Source organism: Sander vitreus, chromosome 13 (assembly GCF_031162955.1).
Source record: "Sander vitreus isolate 19-12246 chromosome 13, sanVit1, whole genome shotgun sequence".
Taxonomy (NCBI): Eukaryota; Metazoa; Chordata; class Actinopteri; order Perciformes; family Percidae; genus Sander; species Sander vitreus.
This window is the reverse complement of record NC_135867.1, coordinates 16,039,022-16,062,140: the sequence shown is the minus strand read 5'-3', so window position 1 is coordinate 16,062,140 and position 23,119 is coordinate 16,039,022. Positions and strand designations below refer to the sequence as shown.

At 41.0% G+C, this 23,119-nt stretch overlaps 3 protein-coding genes across 4 annotated transcripts; 1 reads left to right on the top strand and 2 right to left on the bottom strand.

Annotated features, from left to right (window-relative positions):
- The first annotated feature begins 503 nt into the window (after positions 1–503).
- slc25a1a (solute carrier family 25 member 1a) lies at positions 504–6,752 on the top strand. The gene is made up of 9 exons (XM_078266079.1): positions 504–823; positions 1,349–1,456; positions 1,555–1,654; positions 2,257–2,395; positions 2,506–2,590; positions 2,773–2,877; positions 4,387–4,502; positions 4,576–4,649; positions 4,741–6,752. Exons 1-9 carry the CDS (start codon positions 586–588, stop codon positions 4,853–4,855), a joined length of 1,080 nt encoding a protein of 359 aa, XP_078122205.1. The 5' UTR covers positions 504–585; the 3' UTR covers positions 4,856–6,752.
- A 467-nt stretch (positions 6,753–7,219) lies between these two features.
- Positions 7,220–13,099, bottom strand: nle1 (notchless homolog 1 (Drosophila)). Of its 2 annotated transcripts, none has more exons than XM_078266078.1 (13): positions 12,864–13,099; positions 11,341–11,498; positions 10,955–11,175; positions 10,695–10,774; positions 10,513–10,589; positions 10,333–10,430; positions 9,361–9,553; positions 9,093–9,228; positions 8,926–8,972; positions 8,637–8,839; positions 8,354–8,513; positions 8,187–8,257; positions 7,220–8,087 (listed from the first exon to the last, which is right to left on the bottom strand). In XM_078266078.1, exons 2-13 carry the CDS (start codon positions 11,476–11,478, stop codon positions 8,075–8,077), a joined length of 1,437 nt encoding a protein of 478 aa, XP_078122204.1. In that variant the 5' UTR covers positions 11,479–11,498; positions 12,864–13,099; the 3' UTR covers positions 7,220–8,074. The 2 variants fall into 2 exon arrangements, with proteins under 2 accessions (XP_078122204.1, XP_078122202.1); XM_078266076.1 differs by lacking the exon at positions 12,864–13,099 and adding an exon at positions 12,156–12,240.
- Positions 13,100–14,303: 1,204 nt separating this feature from the next.
- inpp5kb (inositol polyphosphate-5-phosphatase Kb) lies at positions 14,304–21,312 on the bottom strand. The gene is made up of 12 exons (XM_078266727.1): positions 21,092–21,312; positions 20,493–20,597; positions 20,264–20,372; positions 19,592–19,708; positions 18,921–19,096; positions 18,668–18,779; positions 18,478–18,587; positions 15,849–16,062; positions 15,580–15,717; positions 15,369–15,452; positions 15,068–15,172; positions 14,304–14,546 (listed from the first exon to the last, which is right to left on the bottom strand). Exons 1-12 carry the CDS (start codon positions 21,310–21,312, stop codon positions 14,478–14,480), a joined length of 1,560 nt encoding a protein of 519 aa, XP_078122853.1. The 3' UTR covers positions 14,304–14,477.
- Between the last annotated feature and the right edge of the window lie 1,807 nt (positions 21,313–23,119).

Genomic DNA, 23,119 nt, shown 5'->3' with positions numbered 1-23,119 from the left:
GCATATATTTGGCATATATGGTCCTAGTTGTGGGTCAGTCACTTTACTTAGGTTTTTATTATTATATAATTATTTGTGGCTTTTTGTTGTACCATACCTCCTTGAGTATTTTATTTTTTGTACTTGTGACTTGGCTTTACAACATAATGTCCTATTGGGATTGATAGTGTACCCTATCTATCTTGTGTGTATGTTAGACACCCTTTATATAGTAATATAAACCTTTATTAGATCATAGAAAGAAAAAAAAGTTATATTTAAGCAAAATTATATAATACTGGTTGGTAACTGTTGTGGATTATCATTGCATTTGACAGTCAGACTAGAAATTAACCTCGACACATTAACAAAACAGCAACCTCCACGTTATTGGTCGCCAAAAGTCAGGCAAAGTCATGTGATTGAGTAAAGACATTTTGCAGCCAATGGCCTGCCCGATCGCCCGACCGCTATTTGAATATTAATGCTCCCTCACTCGCCACACCGGCACTGGTGCACCTTCCTGTGTTGTTGTTGTCTGACATATTGTCCGAGTGGGACCATCGCCACAGTGGGAGATTTCTATAACCTGCCCCAAAGACCAAAATGTCGTCCCTATTGAAGCCGTTTTCGGTGTGTGAGGGACCGTGCGATAGCTGCAGTGTGAGGAGAGGATGCCGGAGCTCAACTCCACATCAGCAACCTCCATCTCAGCGTTTGGCCGCCACGGCGGGGCTGGGCTTTTTGCCGGCCCACCAGCCGCCGTACGGGGCGAGGAGAAACCTCGCGGCTGCTGCAGTCGGGGGGAGGAAAATCACGCATCCTGGAAAGGCCATCCTCGCAGGTTGATTTTGCAACCCAAATATTCATTTAGTCCGCAGATTTCCCCCCTCATAGTCGCCTATTGCTTTCTGCACAGCTCAGTCTAATCTCAGTCTGTCGCCCATTAAGACTGTCCATGCAGAACTGGGTCAAAACGCACTCAGCCAGTGATGCTATAGTAGTCGCGTGTGTCTGTTGTGTGTTTATTTAAATGCTCAAATTTGATTCATTTGCATTCATCTATAAACATCTCTAAATATGCTAAACGGTTTATGCTGCATATTGAATAGAAGCAGATCTACATTGAGTAGCCCTCAGCTATTCTTTCCAACTCAATGCAGGCCCTGCTGTGTAATCACACCACATTAGCATTTAATTAAAACACAAAGAGGGGAAAGATGTAGAAACACCACTCTGCAATTAATCCATCCCATGTTTTTACTACGAAAATAGAAACGCTAGTGAGTTCCTCCTGTTCCCAGACTATTCAAGAACAATTCTGCACAGTGAGTCAACAAATCCTGTGTTTCTATCCTTTCTCACTCAGGTGGCATTGCAGGAGGAATAGAGATCTGTATCACCTTCCCCACAGAGTATGTCAAGACCCAGCTGCAGCTAGATGAGAGAGCCAACCCACCACGATACAGAGGGATCGGTAGGTCACTGGGACATGTATGACTGCTGCCTGACTGCAGGTTTGTGTGCTAAGCTTCTGCTGGGTTACTCACTCCTGGATGCAATGTGTGTGTGCAGGCGACTGTGTGAAGTTGACTGTGCAAGATCACGGGCTCAGAGGGCTGTATCGAGGTCTCAGCTCCCTGCTCTATGGATCAATACCCAAGTCTGCAGTGAGGTGAAGATGCACACATGATATATAGTAGATTTTACTTCACAGATTGAATGTAAAAAAAATACATAAAAGCTTGATAAATTAGATGGAGCTGCAATTTGTCTCTGGCATCTTTTTGCTTTATAGCATCATAGATAGGCAGGGTGGTAAACTTGAAATTAATTCAACAGTCGACTGATGTAAAAGCAGTGATTCAGCATGTCTTTGTACTTACGTTAAAGATGGCCAAATTTGAATGGCTGCAACTAATTAGTATTTTATTATCGATTTATTAATCTCATCAAATGTCTTGTTTTGTACAACTTGTAAAAGCAGCTAATTCTCACATTTGAGGACATGGAACCATCAAATGTTTGCTATTTTTGCTTGAAAAAAATCAAACGTCAATCAACTAACCAATTAATCAATTATACTACTCCTACTTACAAACTTACTGGAGTTGGTATACTGATACTACCGTTGAGTCAGTTGTTTGTGGAGTCAGAAAACGTCTAATTTGGTCATTGAACAAATTGGTTACGGTGTATTCCATCACACAAATGTTACTCTATTGTTTATTTTGACCCTTGTTATTCTCGAATGTTTCACCTTCCTATCTTTCACAGGTTTGGCACGTTTGAAATTCTCAGCAACCCAATGCGAGACGCCACAGGTCGGCTAGACAACACGCGGAGCCTCTTGTGTGGTTTAGGAGCAGGTATAGCGGAGGCCATCATGGTCGTCTGCCCCATGGAGACGCTCAAGGTTGGTGGAGCTGGATGCTGTTACACATTTCTTTGACTGTAGGAAGCTTTTATCAACAATGATCTGAATGAACAATGGACTGATGAGGTGCTTCTTCCCTCATCCTCCAGGTGAAGTTGATCCATGACCAGTGTTCGCTCAGACCTCGCTACAGAGGCTTCTTTCACGGAGTCAGTGAGATTATCAGAGAACAGGGTAAGAGAGCAGGGGCGCTCAACATGGAATAAGTGGCTCTCACACAGGTATTTGTTACATCTTTTGTTGTGCTGTCACTTTGGCTCTGCTCCATTTTGTTTGATAACCGAGTCTGTAACTACCAATAATCATATGTGTGGTTTGTGCTCCATAAAGAAACTTAATCGGTTTGACTAATTTAGGCGTGAGGGGGACGTATCAAGGTCTGACGGCGACTGTGCTCAAGCAAGGAACCAATCAGGCCATCCGATTCTATGTGATGAACGCGCTGCGCAATTGGTACAAAGGTAAGAAAGCCTACTGACTGCAAAACAAAATCCAATGGGCCTCATTCACCAATATCTTCCTAAGTTTTCTCTTAAATATGTTCTTAAGAAAGTCCCTAAGAGAAGTCTACGTCGGATTCATGATGTGTTTTTAAACAGCTGAATTGTTCACACCTGTGTTCTTAGGATTGATGAATCCCACGTCTTCGTAATTGAAAGCGCGTGCCAGTTGTTCCTAATTAGCATAAGAAAATGCCCCGCAAATTCCCATATAAAGGACATGACATTTCCTGTGCACCTCCTGGGAAGCGGGAGACTGCGTTCAAGAGATAATTGTCAGAGTCGCAGATGACTTGTACATTGCAGTGGTGGAGGAAGTACTGAATCTCAGTACTTAAGTAAAAGTACAAATAACCAGAGACATATTTACTTTAGTAAAAGTAGAAGATGTCCACCACCACAAACAAGGCCAGCTGGCTTTTAAAAGAAGTTCCTATCCTAACCAGCATAAAACGGAAATATGTTGTTAGAATCGGAATGCAGTTGGTTTTATTCATGGATGCATTTTAAGACGGTTTTATGTTCTTTAACCATGTAAGCAAATAAAGTGTGTGAAGCAGTGACAATGGGGAGGAGATGTGAAAAGGTCCAGCCAAATAAATAAGATATGAATGCGTTACGCTGCCTGGCGGAGAAGTAAACGACGCTGTGGAGAGGCAACTATGATTTAAAAACGGGAATAATAAAAAACAAACATTTTCATTTTCACTTTTACCGGAGGCTGTATTACCGAGGGTCAGCGGCGATGTGCCCGGGCTCTGGAGCACCGGAGCCGGCTTGGAAGCCGATGAAGGATCAGCGGTGCCCCATATATATCTATGGCAACCAAACTTCACTGGTGAGACAAACGTGCGACGGTCAGGAAGACGTTTTGGCAGGGGGAAAAACTGATCAGAAAATGTAACGGAACGTTGTAGAAATGTAATGGAGTAGAAAGTATAGATAATTGCTGCAAAATGTAACGAAGTAAAAACCACTCCATTTTGGCCCAATAAATAGCGTGATCAATCACCAAGTAACGCAGGATTTAGTCAGTTTAATTGCTTATGTAAATTGCAGTGTTAGTGTTTCTTTGCATACTGATTTTGTTTTTCAACAAATGATCAGAAATACATTACAGTACAATACTATCATTGTAAACAACTGTAGAATTAAATAAAATGCAGTAACCAATTATTTGGAGCAAATTGTCATCACTCAAATGTGCGTAAGAGTGCTCTTGAGTGTTCGTAGAATTCGTTCTTAGCTAAGAACAAATCCAAGATAAGAAAACATTAGTGAATGTCAGAATCTTCGTAAAAAGTGCGTAAGTGGGGTTTAAGAACACATTTCTTCGTAAGAACGGTTGGTGAATGAGGCCCAATGTCCCTGTTTTTGACCAGTATTAGTGCTTTTTCTGTCCAGTGGATTGATTCTTCTCCCATTTCCCTCCATTCCCCATGAATTCAACTTTTGGATTTGGCCTCTTAGGTGACGACCCAGGACGAGACATGCACCCAATTGTCACGGCGATGTTTGGAGCGACGGCGGGAGCAGCCAGTGTTTTTGGAAATACACCTCTGGATGTGGTAAAGACCAGGATGCAGGTAGGAAACGCACCATGTGGTGATTTTATTACGGTCATCAGGATTGTCATTTTTAATACTCTGTTTTCTGTAGGGTTTGGAGGCCCACCGCTACAAAAACACAGTGGACTGTGCCTTCCAGATCCTGAAGCATGAAGGACCACAGGCGTGAGTAACCATGATCCTGCTCCTGGTGCATGCCGTGTGCTGTTAGGTTTCACTACTATAGACAAACCGTCTAACCTCATCTTGTACCCAGGTTCTACAAAGGAACAGTGCCCAGGCTTGGCCGCGTGTGCTTGGACGTGGCCATAGTCTTTGTCATCTATGAGGAGGTGGTCAAACTACTCAACAATGTGTGGAAGACCCAGTAGACTGGCCAGACGGCAACAGAGGTCCGGAGGGAAGCACAGACCAGTGCCTCATGCTACGCACAACTGAACACCTCTATTCTAGTTCATACTAGCTCTCTGCATTGCCCTGGGCAGATGGCACTTCATCATTACCAGCTTCCACTTTGTTACATAAAAATAAATGCATATCCTTAAAAACGGTGATAAAAGAAAGGGAGGGAGAGAGACTCAGTTTTGCATTTCTCCACTTTCTCTTTTGTGGTCACTTAGGAATTAAGAGGGATCATTTTTATTTTGGACGACAGGAAAAGGCAAAGTCAAATGTTTCTTGAGTCTTATTACCAGAAAGTGTATTTAGAAAAGAAACACGCATACTTTTATTACCAAAGGTTCACATTAGAGGGAGGAGAAGAAAAAGAAAACTTGGTTAAGAAAGGGATATTACGTATGTCTAATGTTTTAGCTTTCAACGACTGTTATGGTACAGAGTTGTAGAGTGAACACTTTGTACTGAAACCATAAACGTGTCTTTTGATTCACTGAGTCCTGACTATACTGAGCGAAGAACAGAGATGCTACTGGACAGAAACAAGTTCGCTGCAGTACTTTAAGATGTCTGTGCAGTACTTTTACACTTCTGTGTTGTAATTGCGTACCTGACTGTGCTTGTAGTGTCGGCTCACTAAAACATTTGCGGTATTTCCTCGCTGCGTCTTGGTGATGACCTTTCGATTCTGTTCATTGTGCATTTCATGGCCTGCTGCGGAGTATGGCTGCATTGATCTTGATGTGGCATCTGTCCTGTTACTCGCCGACTGATAACAGGACTCGCAGGCTTATCAAGGCTACACAAACTGGTCTGGAGTCAGTGTGGAGTGGAGTGTTACAACCTGATACAAGTAGTCATGAAGCACACGTAGAAAAAAAAAATCCATACGTAGCACTATCTTCACATGCAGTCTTAAGAGGAGATGAAAGTCGTTAATAGAAGTTAGTGAGCTCGTTATTACATTTTTAAACATCAGACAGGTTACTGAGCGGTTCGGTAGGTGGTTGAGTTCTCTACAGCTGCATGTGAAGGCTTTCTTTTGAAATATTTGACCAGTAATACTTTGTCAGTCTGCTATTTCCATGCAGGTGCTGAAACGTAAGTGAATTCACTTCTACTCAAGATGAGATGACGTGTCCGACTATGTAAGCCATATGACTTCAGTGCGCTTGCGCCTTGAATGTTTTCTTGTGCTTATTGATTTATTCATCCAACAGACTGTCCTCTAGTCAGATATTATGTCACTTTGATATTCTTTGTTTACCTCAAGCTAACCTGCTTCACAAGCCTTTTGTATGCTAACCAATGAAATTAGCAATCTTTGAATGCACTTATTCTTGTCTAATAAAGTGTTTACATGTGTTGAGCGACAACAAGGGAAAGGTAGATATTTCAGAGGCTTGATAACATAAGTGACTGGTATTTAAGCAAGGCTTGGTTTTGATGGACCTAGTTGCACCACACAAGCCTTTTACTCCTCTTTGCCAAACTACTTCAGTAGAATCTCCAATGTAGTATCCCTGATAGGAGCAAATCTTTATTACATTTTAAACCAAGAGCAACATATTGTTTAATCTTTACTGTTTTGTTTTCATTAACTAACGCACATTTTTACTGTATATAATCTTTGCGTTTACGCTTTGCTGCTTTTCATAAAAAGGCCAACAGCACATGTACCTCATCATACAATATATCAGATTTGATCATTCACGTTTCAGAACATCCTGTTGTGCAGAATGAGGAGATTTTGTGGAATATGTTGGGAGGATGTCAGAAAAAATTTATGACTTACATGATCAGATGTGGAAACCTCTGGAAAAAAATTATTTAGACATAACATGGTTTCAATAAACTGACTGATAAACCCAATCTGTGTGACTCTGGAGATGTGTGTTAAAAATAGCTTGTAATTTAGATACTATAGTCAGAGGTGTATGTGTAAATATGGGCCAAGTGGCCAGAGAAAACTTTAAATTATGACTTATGAAAAAAGTATTCAAAGATGTGTGACAAATGATCTAAAAGCCTCTGTGCATATGAAAAACATGTATCTGCATAGTAATAAACTGTTAGAGTTGCTTTTATTTTTTTTATAGGTTTGGATTGTCTTAATAGGAATATGTTAATAAATGAATTGGAAGTGGACTACATGCTATGCTATAGAGCTCTAAATACTTATGGGTAAGATTAATCCCATGTTGGTTTCCTCCACCATTTTTAGACCACCACCCAAGCATTTGCTCAAGGGTTTGCAACCAATACTTAATTTAAAGCAGCGTCTTTAAACGTTGGGGACGTGTGACGTCAAGCAGGTGATGAGGTTTTGTCTGACACGGTTAAAGTTGTGATGTAAATATTTATTCATATCAAATATTCACAAAGCCGGTTAAATACAGAAAGTAAAACAGGTTATTCTAACTGTAATGGTGAGTCTGGTTTTTCCTCAGTGGGATGGAGGATCAGAGAGTAAAGAGCTGGTGGCATTTGGCCTCACTGCAGCGTCAGAAAAATCAGCAGACTGAGGCTTTGCCGAGCACAGGACAGAGGAGATTAAAGGCTGAAGGTGCAGGGCGAGCGGTCGGCATTAACATCACAGAGGATGGTATTAAAACACTCCCACCTGTTGCCTCACTGGTCCACCTGTCACCTGCAGTATATAGTTCACCTAATAAAGTCAAATCCCTTTTGAATCTCTATGTATGCATCTCATTTCCTTACATTATATTCTGTATTGAAGTTATGTATTTATTTTTTAAATACATAATGTTTGTGGGTTTCTGCAGATGGGCGTGGCCCTTTAATAAGGCTTTAAACTTAAGAGTTAAGTTCTTTACAACATGTCAGCACCCCTGATGTGTACAAAACAGCATCTACATGAATGGAAACCCTTTCAATTTGAGATGCTAACACTGACACATTTTACAGCGTAGCTTCTCCATTTTCCATTAGCACTCCGCTAAACACCTTTACAGCATTAATATTTCCACATGGTTTTCGAAACCTGGAGAGAGCATTTGCATCATGACTGGGTTAGAGCTCCTTGACACAATGCCATTGTTGACAGACGGTGTAATGAAGCCAAATGGGTGGATTAGGTACAGTGTAGCCATCTTTACTCCAGCCGTCAGGTGTCTTGATAGTAGAAGATGGGAAATCCTCTGCCAAAGTTATGAAAGTGAACAGATGTGCGGCTATCGTCTCCATCTGGAATTACAACACAGGGCCAAAGGGTTAGGAATCACTGGTATTTAACTTTAAATAACTGACCCAAAGATAAAGACTGCTTCTCTGGATTTCACTCACATTCTGAGACATTTGTCTTTCCCGCCACTGGCCACTCTTTGTCCATCAGGACTCCAGTCCACTGCATAAACCTTTACACACAAGAAACAAGGCAATTTGACAAAAAATTAAATAAAAAACACAATTAATATACAACTATGAGGAGGCAGCACTTGTCCCTCCCTCACCTCATCAGCATGGCCAGGCAGGTCCATGTTCAGCTTCCCAGTCTTGATGTCCCAAACTTTAAGTGTGCTGTCACTGCTACCACTGACCAGCAGCCTGCTGTCCGCTGACCACGCCACTTGATACACAGATGCCACATGGCCACGCAGGGAAGTTAAGTACCTTTGGAAAAGTGGACAAGCAGGCAGAGACATAATTACTCGGTGCCAAACACACAAATTGTTTGCCTACAGCACAATCGCCTGGACAACAACAGTATTACACATGGATTCAGGAGTTTCTTACTTTCCTGTGCGTCCGTCCCAAATTTTAATGGACTTGTCGAATGAAGCAGAGGCGAGGAGCCTGGCGTCTGGGGAGAAGAGCACTTCATTGACCAGAGCGCTGTGGCCAGTCATCCTGGCCAGAGGCTTCTTGTCTTCTGCAGGGTTCCACATGAACAAGGTGAAATCATCGGATCCAGACACCAAGCGCTCTGGAGCTGAACCCTGCAGCACGATAACAGGAGTAAGGGTACTGATACAAGGGACATACTGAATTTAACACACTAATACAGACAACCAACTGTACTTACTCTAACTTTATCGTATCTCTGCAAAGCTTTCGCCTTCAGCTCTTCCACTGGGGGAAAAGAAAAATGCTTGTTAAACAAAAACATATAAGCCAGAAAGCCTCTTCTTCAAAGAGTAGGAAATGCTCACACTAGCACTGTTTCCTTAAAGAAAGTTACATGATTCTTACATGATCCAGTGAGGTCCTGGGGGTTGACAGTGGCAGTTGCAGGTTCAAAAGCTCCAGTGCGCAGGACATAGTCTGTGCTGAGAGCCAGGGTGTTCACCCAGTGGGCGTGACCCTGCAGAGTCCTGCACTGGACACCCTATACCCACAAATAGAAGTTATCACACATTAAGTCTTGCTTTGACACACAGCCTCTTACAGCTCATTGTCAGTGGCAATTAACATTTAAAGAAGTCACACCCCCCCCCCCCCCCCACACACGCACACTTACATCTTTGGCTCTCCAGACTTTGATTGTTCTGTCCTGGGAGGATGTGTAAAGAAGTCCATCTCCGCCCCACTTCACACAGGTGACTGACTGAGTGTGTCCAGTCAGGATCTTCTCACAGCGCCCCAACACAGTGTCCCAGATACGTATCGAGCCGTCCTTGGAGCTACTGGCTAAGTACCGACACTCTGGGTTACTGAAAGGGAGAGGAAGAGGCAGATCAGACAAACAGTAAATCAGGACAGAATTCTTTGTTATTTTTGGGGGCTTTTCCGCCTTTAATTTTGACAGGACAGCTAGCTGAGAAAGGGGGAGAGAGAGGGGGGGAAGACATGCAGGAAATCGTCACAGGTTGGATTCGAACCCTGGACCTCTGCATCAAGACATAAACCCTCTCAGTATATGTGCGCCTGCTCTACCCACTGAGCAAACACGGTTTTAGTCAAAACATGGAAAATGTCAAAGTAATTTTAATGAAATTTTCTTAATTCTGGAACAGAACTCAGGTGATCCAGTTTACTTTGGCTCCCTATATAACAATGTTTTAGTGTATTGTTTGGGGAGTAAGTCACTCATTCAAGTACTCAATTACTGTAACATTTTGTACTAACAGGAAAAGATGGAAGGTCTGCACTGACTTGACTGTGTGCACAGGTGTCGCTAATAGCATTAACGATAGCTCCTTTCTATTCACGTGTCCTGACAGTGTGACAGTGAGCCAGCATGCGCGAGGACGGACCCCAAAACTAAAGCAGCTAAATGGAATTCAGCCATTTTGATATTTGGACACCTGTGTTTTTCCTAATGTGACATGTCAAAATGTTCACTGTGAAAAAAGGCTTTTAGTTGTAATTCTAAAGTTTCACAGCTAAAATGTATCAGTGCAGAAGCTGCATCTGAATCGGCCTGGATCAGCAGTAACATAGGCAGCAATAAAAAATAAATAAATGAGAAAGTGATGAATTTAGTGCTCACAGATGGAGAGGTTCCCAGCTGAGCCAAGTGATCCACTTGGTGTGTCCAGTCAAAGTTTTTCCCAACTGTGTACCCGTCACCGGATCCCACAGACAGATCTACATATACAGCACCACAACAAAATAAATACACTGCACTCATGGCATACATCCTAATACTATATGTGTGTTGGAAGTTGACCTGACTGTTCTTGCACCCTGAAGCCAGCTTCTTGCCATCGGGTGACCAGGCGATGTTCAGTACCCAATGTGTGTGTCCTTCAATAAAGCAGAATCCAGCTCAATGGTGTCTAAACCCATTAATCAATCATTTGTATCTTGATGCACAGCAGATCATGCTTCCCTATAGAAGTGGTTTCATACCTTTGGCAGTGTGGTGGGGCGTCTCTGTCATCAAGTCCCAAAAACGCACTGTGGTATCACCTGAACCGCTCGCAAGGTATCTGAAACAAACATGACAATTTAATGTCAATCTAGTCTAAATCTGCCCATGGGTTTGTGTACGAAACATGATTTATAGTTTCACACCCTTTAATTGTTGTTATATTACAAGGACTCGTAGACAAATCAGAGTACAAAAAAGCGTGACAAAAAGGCAGCTGTTCTGCATAAGAGTTACTCACTTGCCGGTGGGGCTGAAAGCAGTCGAGATGACGGCTTCTGTGTGTCCCTGTAGTGTGCTGGTACAACGGGCCACAGCTCGAACCCTGAACACAGCCTGAGGCTGGTACACCACTGGCAGAACTTGCTCTGTCTCAACCCCAAGAGCCTGCACACACAATCTCAGACTGGACACCACCTCAGCCTCTCCGCGCACAAAAAATGCCAGTGGCACTGGCTCCTCCTACAGTGGATAACAGCAAAAAAACAAGAGATGTTCACTGGATTTAAAATTTCAGATTTGAGTTATATTGGCCTGGCTAAACATATAATAGGGAACGCTTTCATGTGCAGCCATCACAACTTACATTCTACATCTATGTTACAGTATATAATGGCAGCTGGTTACCTTCTGTAGCAGTGCATTGCAGACGAGCTGTAGTTTGTCTGGGGTGATGTCTAAAGGCACATCAAAAGGTGAACCCAGAACCTCCCCTTCTTCATCCTGAAACTGGATCAACAGCCGCTCCACGTCCTCACTCGTCATCCTCGAAGTTGGATCTTAACCTAAAAAACAACACGTTATATTGACTATAAAGAAGTTATAATCACGTATGTTCTATACATAATGTAAATAAATAACGCCTACAGGCAACTGTTAATGTTGTTTCTTCTTAGTGTTTGGGAGATCTGAACGGCAGAGGCAGAGTTTCCTGCTGTAAAATCTAAACGTTATTTTTGTTGAAAGAAGAACACATCCAGTCCCTTAGTAAAGGTGAATAGATCATGTATTAGCTAAGTGTTGGGGCTCTTGGATGCTGCGTTGTATTTGCATTAAAGTAGATAACGCTGGATTTTGATGGGTTGCCATTTCTCAATTTAGGCAACATTGTAACGTTAGCAGAATACCCATTAACGTTAACTAACGGTAATTTAGAAAACAGGACACTAAGCAACATAATGTATAATGTAGATTTTGACCGAATTGTATCACCTGAAATTAACTGTTTAGCGGTTTACTTTTAGCTAGCCAAAGTCAACCGTAGCCTATGGGTGCTTCAGTAAGTTAAGCTAACTCCGCTAACCTGCTGTTAGCTAACATTTTGGACACCTAATTCCCTTTAGCAGCGATCGCAGTAGAGTAATATAACCGTAATTTGTTCACACAACTCTGTCTAGTTTTATATGACACTGAATTGACACGTACATGTGCTAAAACCTTACCTTTAGCGAGGTAGCGATGTGTTCAAACTCCCCACGTGTATAACATCGAAGAGCCTTCACAGGAGAGACTCTACAAAAACGACTGTCAGTGAACGGACCTGCGCAAGGTATTATGGGAGTGTAATGTAGGGTAGCGCCATATGGGTAGAACCGTCCACAGTGTTTCCTCTGTTGGTTTGCCGTACTCATTACTTTTATAATATTTCTGTAAGTTCGACATCAACTTTGTGGTTTACGTCAAAATAAACACTTTAAAAAGAGGTTCCACATTTTTTCCTTCCACCACAAAATGCATTTATGTTATTAGTGTTTGATTATAAGAGTACATTATTATTGTCAATAATAATAATAATAATAATGATGGTTTCTAAATAAATGTATTAAATAAAATATAATATATAAAATAAAATATAAATTAGAACCTAGTCTTAAACCATGTCCCCATATGTGTCATAGAATAGTGTGATGTCGTAGTATGCTAGCACTCTGGCGTTAAATAAAATGTTATAGGTTATAGGTTACATTCCTGAATTATTGGTAATGTATTATGATCCCACTGATTATACCTTAACCTTAGGGGTAAAACAGGTTGTATCATTTTCAAGAATATCTACGATCACAAATTAATTACTCCTAAGATGCCAAGAAACTCTCTCAGTTAGCCTGACAAGCCAGACCCACATCAAGATGTTGGGTCTGGGAACTCACCATTGACAGGGCTCAATCCGAGGGGCGGGATAAACGGTTGTCTTTCAAATTCCCTCTGCACGCAATAGGACAGCACTACAACCAGGCAGAGCAACGAAGAAGGTAGCAGAGCTAGTTGATAGATTAAACTTTTGCCGTATCCGGTCAGCAAAACTCCGAACACATCTTCCTTTTTTAAAGAATGATTTCAGTGCCGTTCTTTGTTCTTTTCTCAAAGAAAAGCTTAACTCCAAGTTTTCCAGAAGACCGCTGTTCCCAGCAGCAGCAGCAGCAGCAGCAGCCATAAGCCCGCCTACTGACTCTATACACGATGTGATTGGCCTGACCAGTTTGGTTTTTCCAGCTCGCAAGCCAACGGAGAGTGCCTAGACCCCCCTGGCTGCAAATTAAATTTGCTGCCGCTAGGGTGCGTCTAGATTTCTAGGCTATCGCTCAGTCAGTTTGCTAATTTTCAGTTTTTAATTAGACCATATTGGGGGTGGGGGTTAACACATTTTCATCAGGAGAAACAGAAGTTCTGCTTGCTTTCAACAGTGGTCAAAGCTGAACTTGAGAGGCTTTTTCTTTCAGAACTTCCCTAACCAACAACCTGTATTTCATATACTGTACTGGATGTTATTACCACAATGAAACACATCCCAATACACATACATGCTTATGATTGTATTCTGTGAATGTGATATATCAATCAATCAATTACACACAATTTCAATATAAAACACACTCACACAGGCATTTTAACACTTTATTCTTTGTCAATAATCATAATGTTTGCATTGGGATAGAAAAAGCATCATGTATTGCACTATTGTGAGAAACTAGAGTTAAGAAGTTTAAAACACGATTAAGAATTTTATAAATTTATTTATTAATAATATAATTCTGTTCACTGCCTTAGAGTCTGTCATGGTACACATTAGACTTAGCTATATGATCTCATGTACATGACACATATTTGTTATAAAGCAATATAAGACTCAAACACCTCAGTGTAAAAGTCCACATCAAACATCATTAAGAACATCATTAAATGTTCTTAGAGGATTTATATTTTAAATGTGTCTCCCATCTTTACCATTTCACCTTAAAACACTTGGGTCCAATAATAATAAAATAACAAGAATTTGAAAAACTCAATTACCAAATGCATCCTTCTGCATTAGGACAGCACATATAAAGAAAACAGCCTGCATCAACAGAATCTTCTAAACAACAGTTTCCCATGATAAGCAGATTTTTCTTAGAATTATTGTAGAATCCTCTGCATTGGCACTAATGTAGACCAAACCAAAACATAAAAATGTATTTTCAAATACAATTTGACCAAGGACGGCATTGACCTGCAGTATATGACCACTACTTTCACAAACAAAACGTAACTTATTCCATAGTTTTTTTTTGCTCTAACGGGCAAAAAATGCCTCTCTTTTTGTAGATAAACTGTTCCTTCAAGAGTGAATCTGACTTAAAGTGAACTCTTTAAAGGCACAGTTGGAAACAACAAATTAAAGTTTCCAGTCCATGTGACAGTGTGGTGGCCATTTTTTAATGACTGAATCAGCAGTACATTTCCAGGGGAGAGGAATACGATGTGGCGCTGTGGTGAATTTGTTCTTATTCGTTGAGACCATTGATGTTCTCAGGAACGAGACCTTCCATGACGGCACGCTTTGACTCCAGGATCTGCAAGATCGAAACAAAGATGAGATCAAAACTAAGTAGGCCGCTGCCACGCAAATTTCCTACGGCAACTATACACTCGGTGGCCACTTGATTAGGTACATCTGTACAATCCACTGGAATTCAATACAACATCTCTGCCATAAATTCTACCTTCACAATGTTTCTAATGTTCTGTTTTTGTGGATATTGTCAGAAATGTGCAATAAACTGAGAGGTGTTTCTAATTTTTGTCCTCCCTATTCACATGCATGACACAATTAGGATGACATTTCAATTATTTAGTTGTATTTGTTTTTAACAATTACTCAGAGAAACTAGGCTTAGTACTATTTGGCATCAAGGATTTTATTGTTAGTCAAGCCCTTTCTTTTATTTTTGGCAGTACCTACAACAGTGGATGTTAATGAGCACAGACTAAAGTGTCTAAGGGCATAAATGACACAATCCTGTTCTGAGTAAACAACTGAAAATTAGATACACATAATAAAGTATAACTACAGATGTGATAGTGCTACACTTACCTGGAAGTCAGCACTGAGGCCAACGATGCTTTGCATGTTTGTACTGTAGTAACCCAAAACATAATGTCCACACAGCAGAGGGACCTTATCCTTATCCACAGATAACTGCAGCCAAAACACACACACACACACACACACACACACGCACACACACACACACACACACACACACACACGCGCACACACACACACACACACACACACACACACACACACACACACACACACACACACATGCATATTAATGAAGCAAGAATTCATATAGTATTTGTCCAAACATGATAGAACTTGCACTACTTACCTGTATGACTTCATTTATCTCTGGCAACTCCTTCTCTCTAACCCAAAAAAAGGTTTCATAATCGAACACACTCTTGAATCCCACCTACAGGAGAATAAACCCAAGAGTTTAAATGTTTCCTGTATTTATATATATATATATATATATATATATATATATATATATATATATATATATATATATATATATATTTCTATGTCTGTCCCAGTACCTTGTACAAGCCGATCCAGTCCCATGTGGAGGACATGAAGTCCTCTTGGATGGTGTAGTTAAGAAGTACATCCTGGTCGGCGCTCCATACACCCAGAGGAGATACGTGCACCAGTGGTGTGTCAAAGCACTTCCTCAGCTGCAGGAAAAGACAGGAGGAAATCGAAGGAGCTTTAATAATGCGGGAAAAAACTGCATTTAGTGGTTGTTTTAGAAGGAAAAAATGTATTGATTAACAGTCCTGGGGTCTTACAGTGAGATTGTTCTCACCTCCAGACTGAAGGTTGCAATGACAGGCTTGTGGTCACTGACTCCGAAGCTCATGTCACTGGTGTACTTGTCCTGAGTGACCAGGAGTGGATACTCATCGAGCTCATCATCAGTAGAAGTCGATGCCTTCTCATCATCGTCCTCTGAAGTCTGGATTTTGGGTTTGATGCGCCAGAGAATCCGATCCGTCCAGGCCGGTTTCCTTTTCTTGCCACTGAGCAGAGCAAAAGGCAGGTGTTGATCACACAGCTTCAAATTTGAGATTGAGTTGAATTCTCTATTTGTAATTCTTACCAGATGTGTCACATTTCCATTTGTGTCTATCTATGTCAACTTAAGTGACAATTCTTATTCTTATACAAAAATATTGGAAACAATACTACATGTGAAAAAACACACACCACACGCACATATAATGCAGAGCTATACCTACAATGTAGCATGCTGTGGATAAATAATGGATGTCCCAAGTGGACAATACAATTTCACATGGTATTAGTATTATGTACATATATGTACATTCACTATAAAAAGCAACACATACATAATGCAAGAACAAACAATGCAATGCTGAGTACAGAGAGTTTTCTCAGGTATAATGAATTTGCAGAGCATCCCTGAAATTCATCAAGGTTATTTGTGTTTACTAAATCCCATTTGTGTCTTGTCATTTATATCAGTGTCTCCAGTTATTAAAGGGATACTTCACCGATTTAGCATTAAGCTTTGTATCAGTAGAAACCCGGTAGTATTTTCGAATGACCGTGCTTCCCTCCCTCATGTCCCCCTGAGACGAGACTTCTCTGTATTGTGTGTCTGGAAAAATGCCTCCGATGACGCAAAAATCGTAATTTTTGCGTCATCTGAGGCATTTTTTGCCCAGCGTCTGTGGACTACAGCCAGCTAGTTCCGCATGTTTTCAACCCGCCCATAGGGGGTTGGACTGTTGTCTTTATCCGAAGTGAGCCGAAGTAAGCCGAGTGTCATCCATCTTGAAGTTTCGCTAAACAGGGTCTGTCTTTTCCATAGACAGTATATAAAAGGTCTTTTCAGCCGAAAACTTTTACAACAATTATGTGCATTCAAACTACCACACATGTGTACCACCGGGATACATTAGTACAGATCAGAGAATATGCAGGAAACTTTATTACAGGCAGAATACTCGACACACTACACGAGCTTCACCTGCTACGGAGACCAGCACCTTAGCCTGCGGTTTTGCTCGATGCCGGTAGCCGGTAAGGGCACATCCTCAGCGGTGTGTGGAAAGCAGGACGAGGGGAGGATCTAGGTGGAAAGCTAACGCTAGCCAGGCCACCTGTTCCATCCATCCTGCTTGCAAGTGTCCGACTCATTATACAACAAACTGGACTACATCCAACTTCAACAAAACTCCCAACGTTGTTGTGGAAACATGGCTGAACAACAGTGTACCGGACTATCCAGCTACCAGGCCTGCTAGCCCTGCTGTGTCGCCGGATAAAACTCATGGAGGTGGGCTGTGTTAATACGGACTGGTGCAGAAATGGTATGCTTGTATCCAACTACTGCTCACCGCTGGTGGAGTTTGTGACTGTTAAATGCCGATCATTCTAGCTACATTCCACGCAAATTCACGGCTGTTTATACTCGGTGATTACACCAAGCGCTAATGCAATGTGTTAGTTGAACTTTACGGAGCCTATAATGTGTTGTGCACTAAATGTAGCCTGTTTTGTATGTCGTTTTTATATATTTTAAATGTGTAACACCACTTGAGCCACAGTGAAAAGTTGTTTCGTGTATATGGTTGAAATGACAATAAAACACAATAGACTTGACTCAGTTGACTGCCTCTCTGTAAGCGGTAGGCATGGCTTGGGGTGGCCTCGTAGTGAAGCAAAGCAAGTGCATTCTGGGATTTGGTGTCTTTCATCCACATGAGCCAAAAACACATTTTCTGGCTTTTCTCGGCCTAGAAGGCACCAATTTCTAAAAGAAAATCACATTTCTACTACATAAGTGACCCAATTTAAAGATATATTCATCTTTCCAGCAGTGAAATATTCCTTTAAGTGATTGTATTAAACCTTAAAGGTGCCTATTCTATGGGGCCCACTCATATTCCTCAGTATATCTATGGAGACACCCACCTTGGCGGGTCTATCTCCCTGTACCATGCCCCCAACCACACAGAGAGCAGCCCCCAGGTGAGGGAGATGAGGAGGAAGAAGAGGGTGGTGCTTCTGCGCTGCAGGGGCCTGGGTCTGTATATGGTTAGTGGCAGCGCAACAGTGCTCTTTCTGAGAGAGACACATACATGGTGCTAGTGTCAGGGATGGTTCCACTATAATCTAGACACCAGGGTTTACTGCTTTCGGTTCCTCTTTAGTACGTCTCTGGGGTTATGTGTCGTTTCAACTAAAGACGTGGTGGCAAAAGCTTCAGGAAAAAGGACAGAAGGCGCAGTGTCTAAGAAATAAGGGACTGCGGGGCATGCAATACAAAAACATAGATTAAAAAAATAGAGTGAGTCTTACTTAAAACCCAACCATGTCTTCGGAGTGCTGTGCACAAATCAAACGGAAACAAGAGCACAGATGAAATCTGAGGAACCTGTTGAGTATTTGTGTGTATACTGAGTTACCTGGTATCATAGGTTTCAGAGTTACGGGCAAATTTATAGGTGGGTTTAAAATTTAATGGCCCTTCCTGAAATTCCTGCAGGAAGGGTTCCTTCTTCTTCATCATGGTGAGCTGCAGGAACATGAAATAAATTAGTGAATGTGTGATATTGTGTGTATGCGTGCATGTGTGTGCTTTTTCCAACACATCACCTGGTCTTTGTCCCACAGCAAATGAAGGCGCTCCTTGTTGATGGACGAGCGGAGGAAGTGCAAGCCGTGGTCTGCAATGCGGAAGTTCAGGTCGCCAAACCAGAATACCAACCTGTGTGAGAGGGATGGAGCCTCACTTCATTCTCTATACGACAACCCAAAGTGCATATTTATTTTACAGTGTGTGTGTGTGTATGTGTGTGTGTGTGTGTGTGTGTGTGTGTGTGTGTGCCCCTATGTACAGTGCACTAACTTGTGATCCCGGACATGTGGGGTGTCAGCGATGTCAAACTCTTGTGTCTCCAGGATGTACTCAATCTCATCAACGCGCTGCAGAGCGTAGTTCATGTGAGCTGCTAGGTGGCAATTAAGGAAGCACACCATGTGGCCATAGAAGGAAAAACGCACGGTCACTCCTCCTTTATTACCCTGACACAGATAAACAGAGGGGCAGGGATACAGCATGTGAAGTGAAAGATAAAGTGGATTTCCAAAGATTCAAACAAACAAACATTTTTTTCTTTAAGGAATGATGCAGTAAAAATACAGATTCATTTTACTGCAGAATTTACAGGAAAATGCAATATATTGTAGTTTAACCCCCCCACTATCACTACTTTTCTTTTTACTATGAATAAAAAAAGTTTGGTCTTTACTCAGCCAGGTGATGTTTTTTCTTTAACTTGGAATAGACAATTTGTCTTGCAAGTAATTGCCCCAGTGTAGCGCAGCAGTTTTACTGTAGTGCTCATTCAGTCAAAACTATTGCACATCTCACTAAACAAACACAATAGGCCTTTCATACTGTGTTTAAACTCTACAGCATCTGATGGCAATGGGATTCCTGGTGTGCAGAGTTTAACAGTGTTGTTCTGTTTAAGGTTCAGGGCTAACCTAACCAGCGCTCCCATCGTGATAACCTACCCAGTAGCCAAAGATGCCAGTACGAGTGTAGGTGGTCTGGATGTTTCTGATGTAGGGGAGATGAATTTGTTTGGCAAAAACCAGCAGCAGCAAACCCTGCATCCTGATGGATGTGACCTAGACAGATATGGAGATAGATTTCAATAATATTTTTTTTTTATTTAATTTTTCAATTTTTTTTAAAGAAAACCTTTCCTTTAATTCTTCTGTAAAATATTTTTTTGACTTGAGTTTCAAATGACATATATTAGGCGCTGTAATTTGTATTATATGAGCATACATATATGCATTAAAGTCAAAATTAAATTAAACAAAATGCTACAAGTCTCAAACTGTAAGTACACACCCTCTTTCTTTTTGACTTGTGTACTTACAGTTTGAGACTTGTAGCATTTTGTTTCATTTAATTTTAACTTTAATGCAATATATTTATTCTCATATAATACAAATTACAGTGCCTAATATACAGTATGTCATTTGAAACTCAAGTTAAAAAAACTATTTTACAGAAGAAATAAAAAGCAATGTTTTCTTTAAAATAATTTGAGGATTTTTAAGCAACGTAGCCCCATGGTTACATACATTTTCAAAGACACTGTTTAGGTACACGCATCCACATACACACAAAATACACAGCAACCAAATGTGTAACTTCCCTCTGTCCTCTCTCACCTTGACGAAGCCTCTGGGTGCCAGTGTGTTCATGAAGACGTGGCTCCAAGAGTCCTCCATTAACATGTCAGAGATAAACCTCACAGGGGTGGCATTCACCTCCTGCAGGCTGACACACGCCGGCACAAACAAATGAAAAAACACACACTGGCAAAAAGAGATACTTTTATCCTTTAGTTCCATTTCTGACAAGGTTTTAAATTCCAGATTCAGTATTGTTATTTCTCACCCAATCACATAGAGGTCTGTGGGGCGCTGGACATCTAGCTGCAGCAACGAGGTGACGTCTTCAAGAGGCTCTGCTGTGGCCACGTTCCAGGTCATCATGTGCAGCCTGTCAGTGTTTTGACCAAAGTGATGGAAAAAGAGAAAACAGTGACAAATATCAATTGCATTGCTACATTTGCCTTGTTGTAAACACCCTAGTCCCAAGTTATTATCTTCAGTTGGTGGTGTGCAAATGTAATACTACAAATGATAATACTGGAAAACAACATTTTAATCCTAATCTTAATCCTAATATTAAATTCTACTTTATTTATTTTTTATTTCTATGTCTACTTTCATTCGTACTTATTCATTTCAGCAACATATAACACAGCATTCAACAGTTTGTGCTCTTGGACATTTGGAAAAATAATAAAGTAAAGAAAAGAAGAATATTAATAACATATTTACTTTTTCAACATCCGCATTTTCTTTAATCGTATAATAGGAAACCACTAAGAAGTGTCAAACTGCAAAGACATCCAGATAAATGCAAACACTTCCTGCCTGTTTATCAGTGTAAACTTCTGTATACATTAACAAGCACATGCGTATATCAACCTGAATGCGTCTGTGGGAATGGAGGACCCGCAGAGCTGAAACGCTTCGTCCAGCGTGCGGGACACTTCTTCACTGGCTTCGTCGTCAGAGCTCATGTCCTCTATGCAGGTCAACAGCTGAGACAAACGCTGGCGGAGGAGCACCTTGGACCTAGAGCCCTGAGATGCTGAGCTGCTCATACTGTCTGAGCGCAAACGTGGACTGAATCTAAACAGGTCCATCGTTGGATCTTGGACTGAAACAGGTCTTTCCGGTGTTGGCTTTGTTACCTGCATGTTATTTAAGATTACTCAAATAAAAAATAAAGATGCTGTCCTGCAAGGGCAAACAAACAAAATCCAGTGGAAGAAATTCCTTTAGCTTGATTTCTCCTTTGGTTGGTTAGGTTGCAGCCATTTGATTTGAAAGGCCTTCACTCTGCTCAGGCCGCTGAAACTAACATGAATGGATTCCTAGTTAGTCAAATCTCTCTTCAGGCAGTATCTGATTTAGGTCCTCCAAACTGACCAGGATGAAAAACTGGAAAGCCCAGGGTGAAGTTTTCCTGTACCAGTGCAGTCCTCTCAGTGGCAGAGTCATGCAGCAATGGAGCAACGACTGACAAAGCAGTGGGGTTGACTCAGAAATGTAGGCAAGAATTAAGATTTGGACGTTAATCGCAGGCAGGAGACGGGCGTGTGAACATGTGTGTGTTTGTCTGTGAGTGTGTGTAGTCGCAGGGAGTAGAAGAGGTGGACTGGAGGCTGATCCTCCATCATTGTGAGTAGTGTTGCAAGACTAGAGTAACCCTTCAGATCCCTAAGAGGTTTACCACCAGCGATCTCTCTATCAGCTGAGTGAACAATGCATGTAACCCCGCAATTATAGTCATGCATTAGTGAGGGGACAACAGCGCACAATAGCATTAGCTTCTTTTGGCCTCAATCCACTCTCTCCTCATATAGGTGAAAGGTTATCTTTGTAAACCCAGAGAGAAGTGAGGGGTTAAACACAGTTTTGTAAGCTCTGACATGGACGTTTTTTTTCTAAGAACAAAAGCTTAAATTATTCTAATCAACAAGTGTTACAGCACTGTAAATAGTGGACAAATTGCATAATAGAATTGAATCGGATCAATTCATGAAGCAATCAGCAACTCCAAAGCATTTTGCGCAATCCTTAAATGGTTTAAGGATTTCAAAACCATGAATGCTGTGAGATATTTTTTTATTCAGCTGCAAAGTTTAGTTCCAGAATGAAGTTGTCAGTATCGGAAAATGTGTCTAAAAAAAGAATAGGATTAGAAACAGTAGGATACAGTTTTACACACTGGGTTCAATAATTTAGAGATTTTGAACTATAAACACCACAATGATTTCCCCCAATAATTCCTCATACATTCCCTTCAGTATTTATTTTTACCCCATACACCTATTTACAGAAAACAGTCTTTCCTTGTTGGATCATTGACTCTGAGATTATGGACAGAATCATTATGTGGCTGTAATGATTTATATAAAATCATGGTAATAATATAAGAATTCAATTTATATGGATATTGTGTTGATTATTATCATGTAGGTTAACCCAAAGCACTGGGAATTTATTATATTGCATTATTTTTGGGATTACATCATTGAATCTCATTTTGGATATTCCTAACTGATAAACACGTTTGCAGAAATGAATAAATAACGACTCTACAACCTATGAATACAAAATAATTTCTGATTGAGTCACTGACATGGTAGCAGAGTTCAAATAATAAGTCATGCCATAAAGTCAACAGTGTTTTATTTTTTGGAAAGCTATGGGGGACAATAGGAAAGAAACAACCAGAAGAGATTGCCCCTTACAAAATAAAAAATGCTAATCTTGGATGCCCCAGTTCTCCCTGCCTCTTCATGTAACAGCGTCACATGCAGAGACTTAGGGCACATTCTTTAGCAAGCAGAAGTGTGAAGTGGATAAGCAAGGGGGTTCACTGGTTCAGTGAGAAGTAAAGAATGTGAGGTTATTTAAGTTTTATCACAGACCCTGCAAAGATTC

Coding starts and splice junctions, on each gene's coding strand:
- inpp5kb (XM_078266727.1), bottom strand. CDS start 21,312: ATGGACCTGTTTAGATTCAGTCCACGTTTGCGCTCAGACAGTATGAGC. Junction 15,173..15,368: donor AGATAAATGAAGTCATACAG/GTAAGTAGTGCA, acceptor TTTTGGCTGCAG/TTATCTGTGGATAAGGATAA. Junction 14,547..15,067: donor GCCTCAGTGCTGACTTCCAG/GTAAGTGTAGCA, acceptor TCGATCTTGCAG/ATCCTGGAGTCAAAGCGTGC.
- nle1 (XM_078266078.1), bottom strand. CDS start 11,478: ATGACGAGTGAGGACGTGGAGCGGCTGTTGATCCAGTTTCAGGATGAA. Junction 8,840..8,925: donor AGAGATACGATAAAGTTAGA/GTAAGTACAGTT, acceptor ATCGTGCTGCAG/GGTTCAGCTCCAGAGCGCTT. Junction 8,258..8,353: donor TGCCTGGCCATGCTGATGAG/GTGAGGGAGGGA, acceptor TTGTGTGTAAAG/GTTTATGCAGTGGACTGGAG.
- slc25a1a (XM_078266079.1), top strand. CDS start 586: ATGTCGTCCCTATTGAAGCCGTTTTCGGTGTGTGAGGGACCGTGCGAT. Junction 2,396..2,505: donor GCCCCATGGAGACGCTCAAG/GTTGGTGGAGCT, acceptor CTCATCCTCCAG/GTGAAGTTGATCCATGACCA. Junction 2,878..4,386: donor GCTGCGCAATTGGTACAAAG/GTAAGAAAGCCT, acceptor TTGGCCTCTTAG/GTGACGACCCAGGACGAGAC.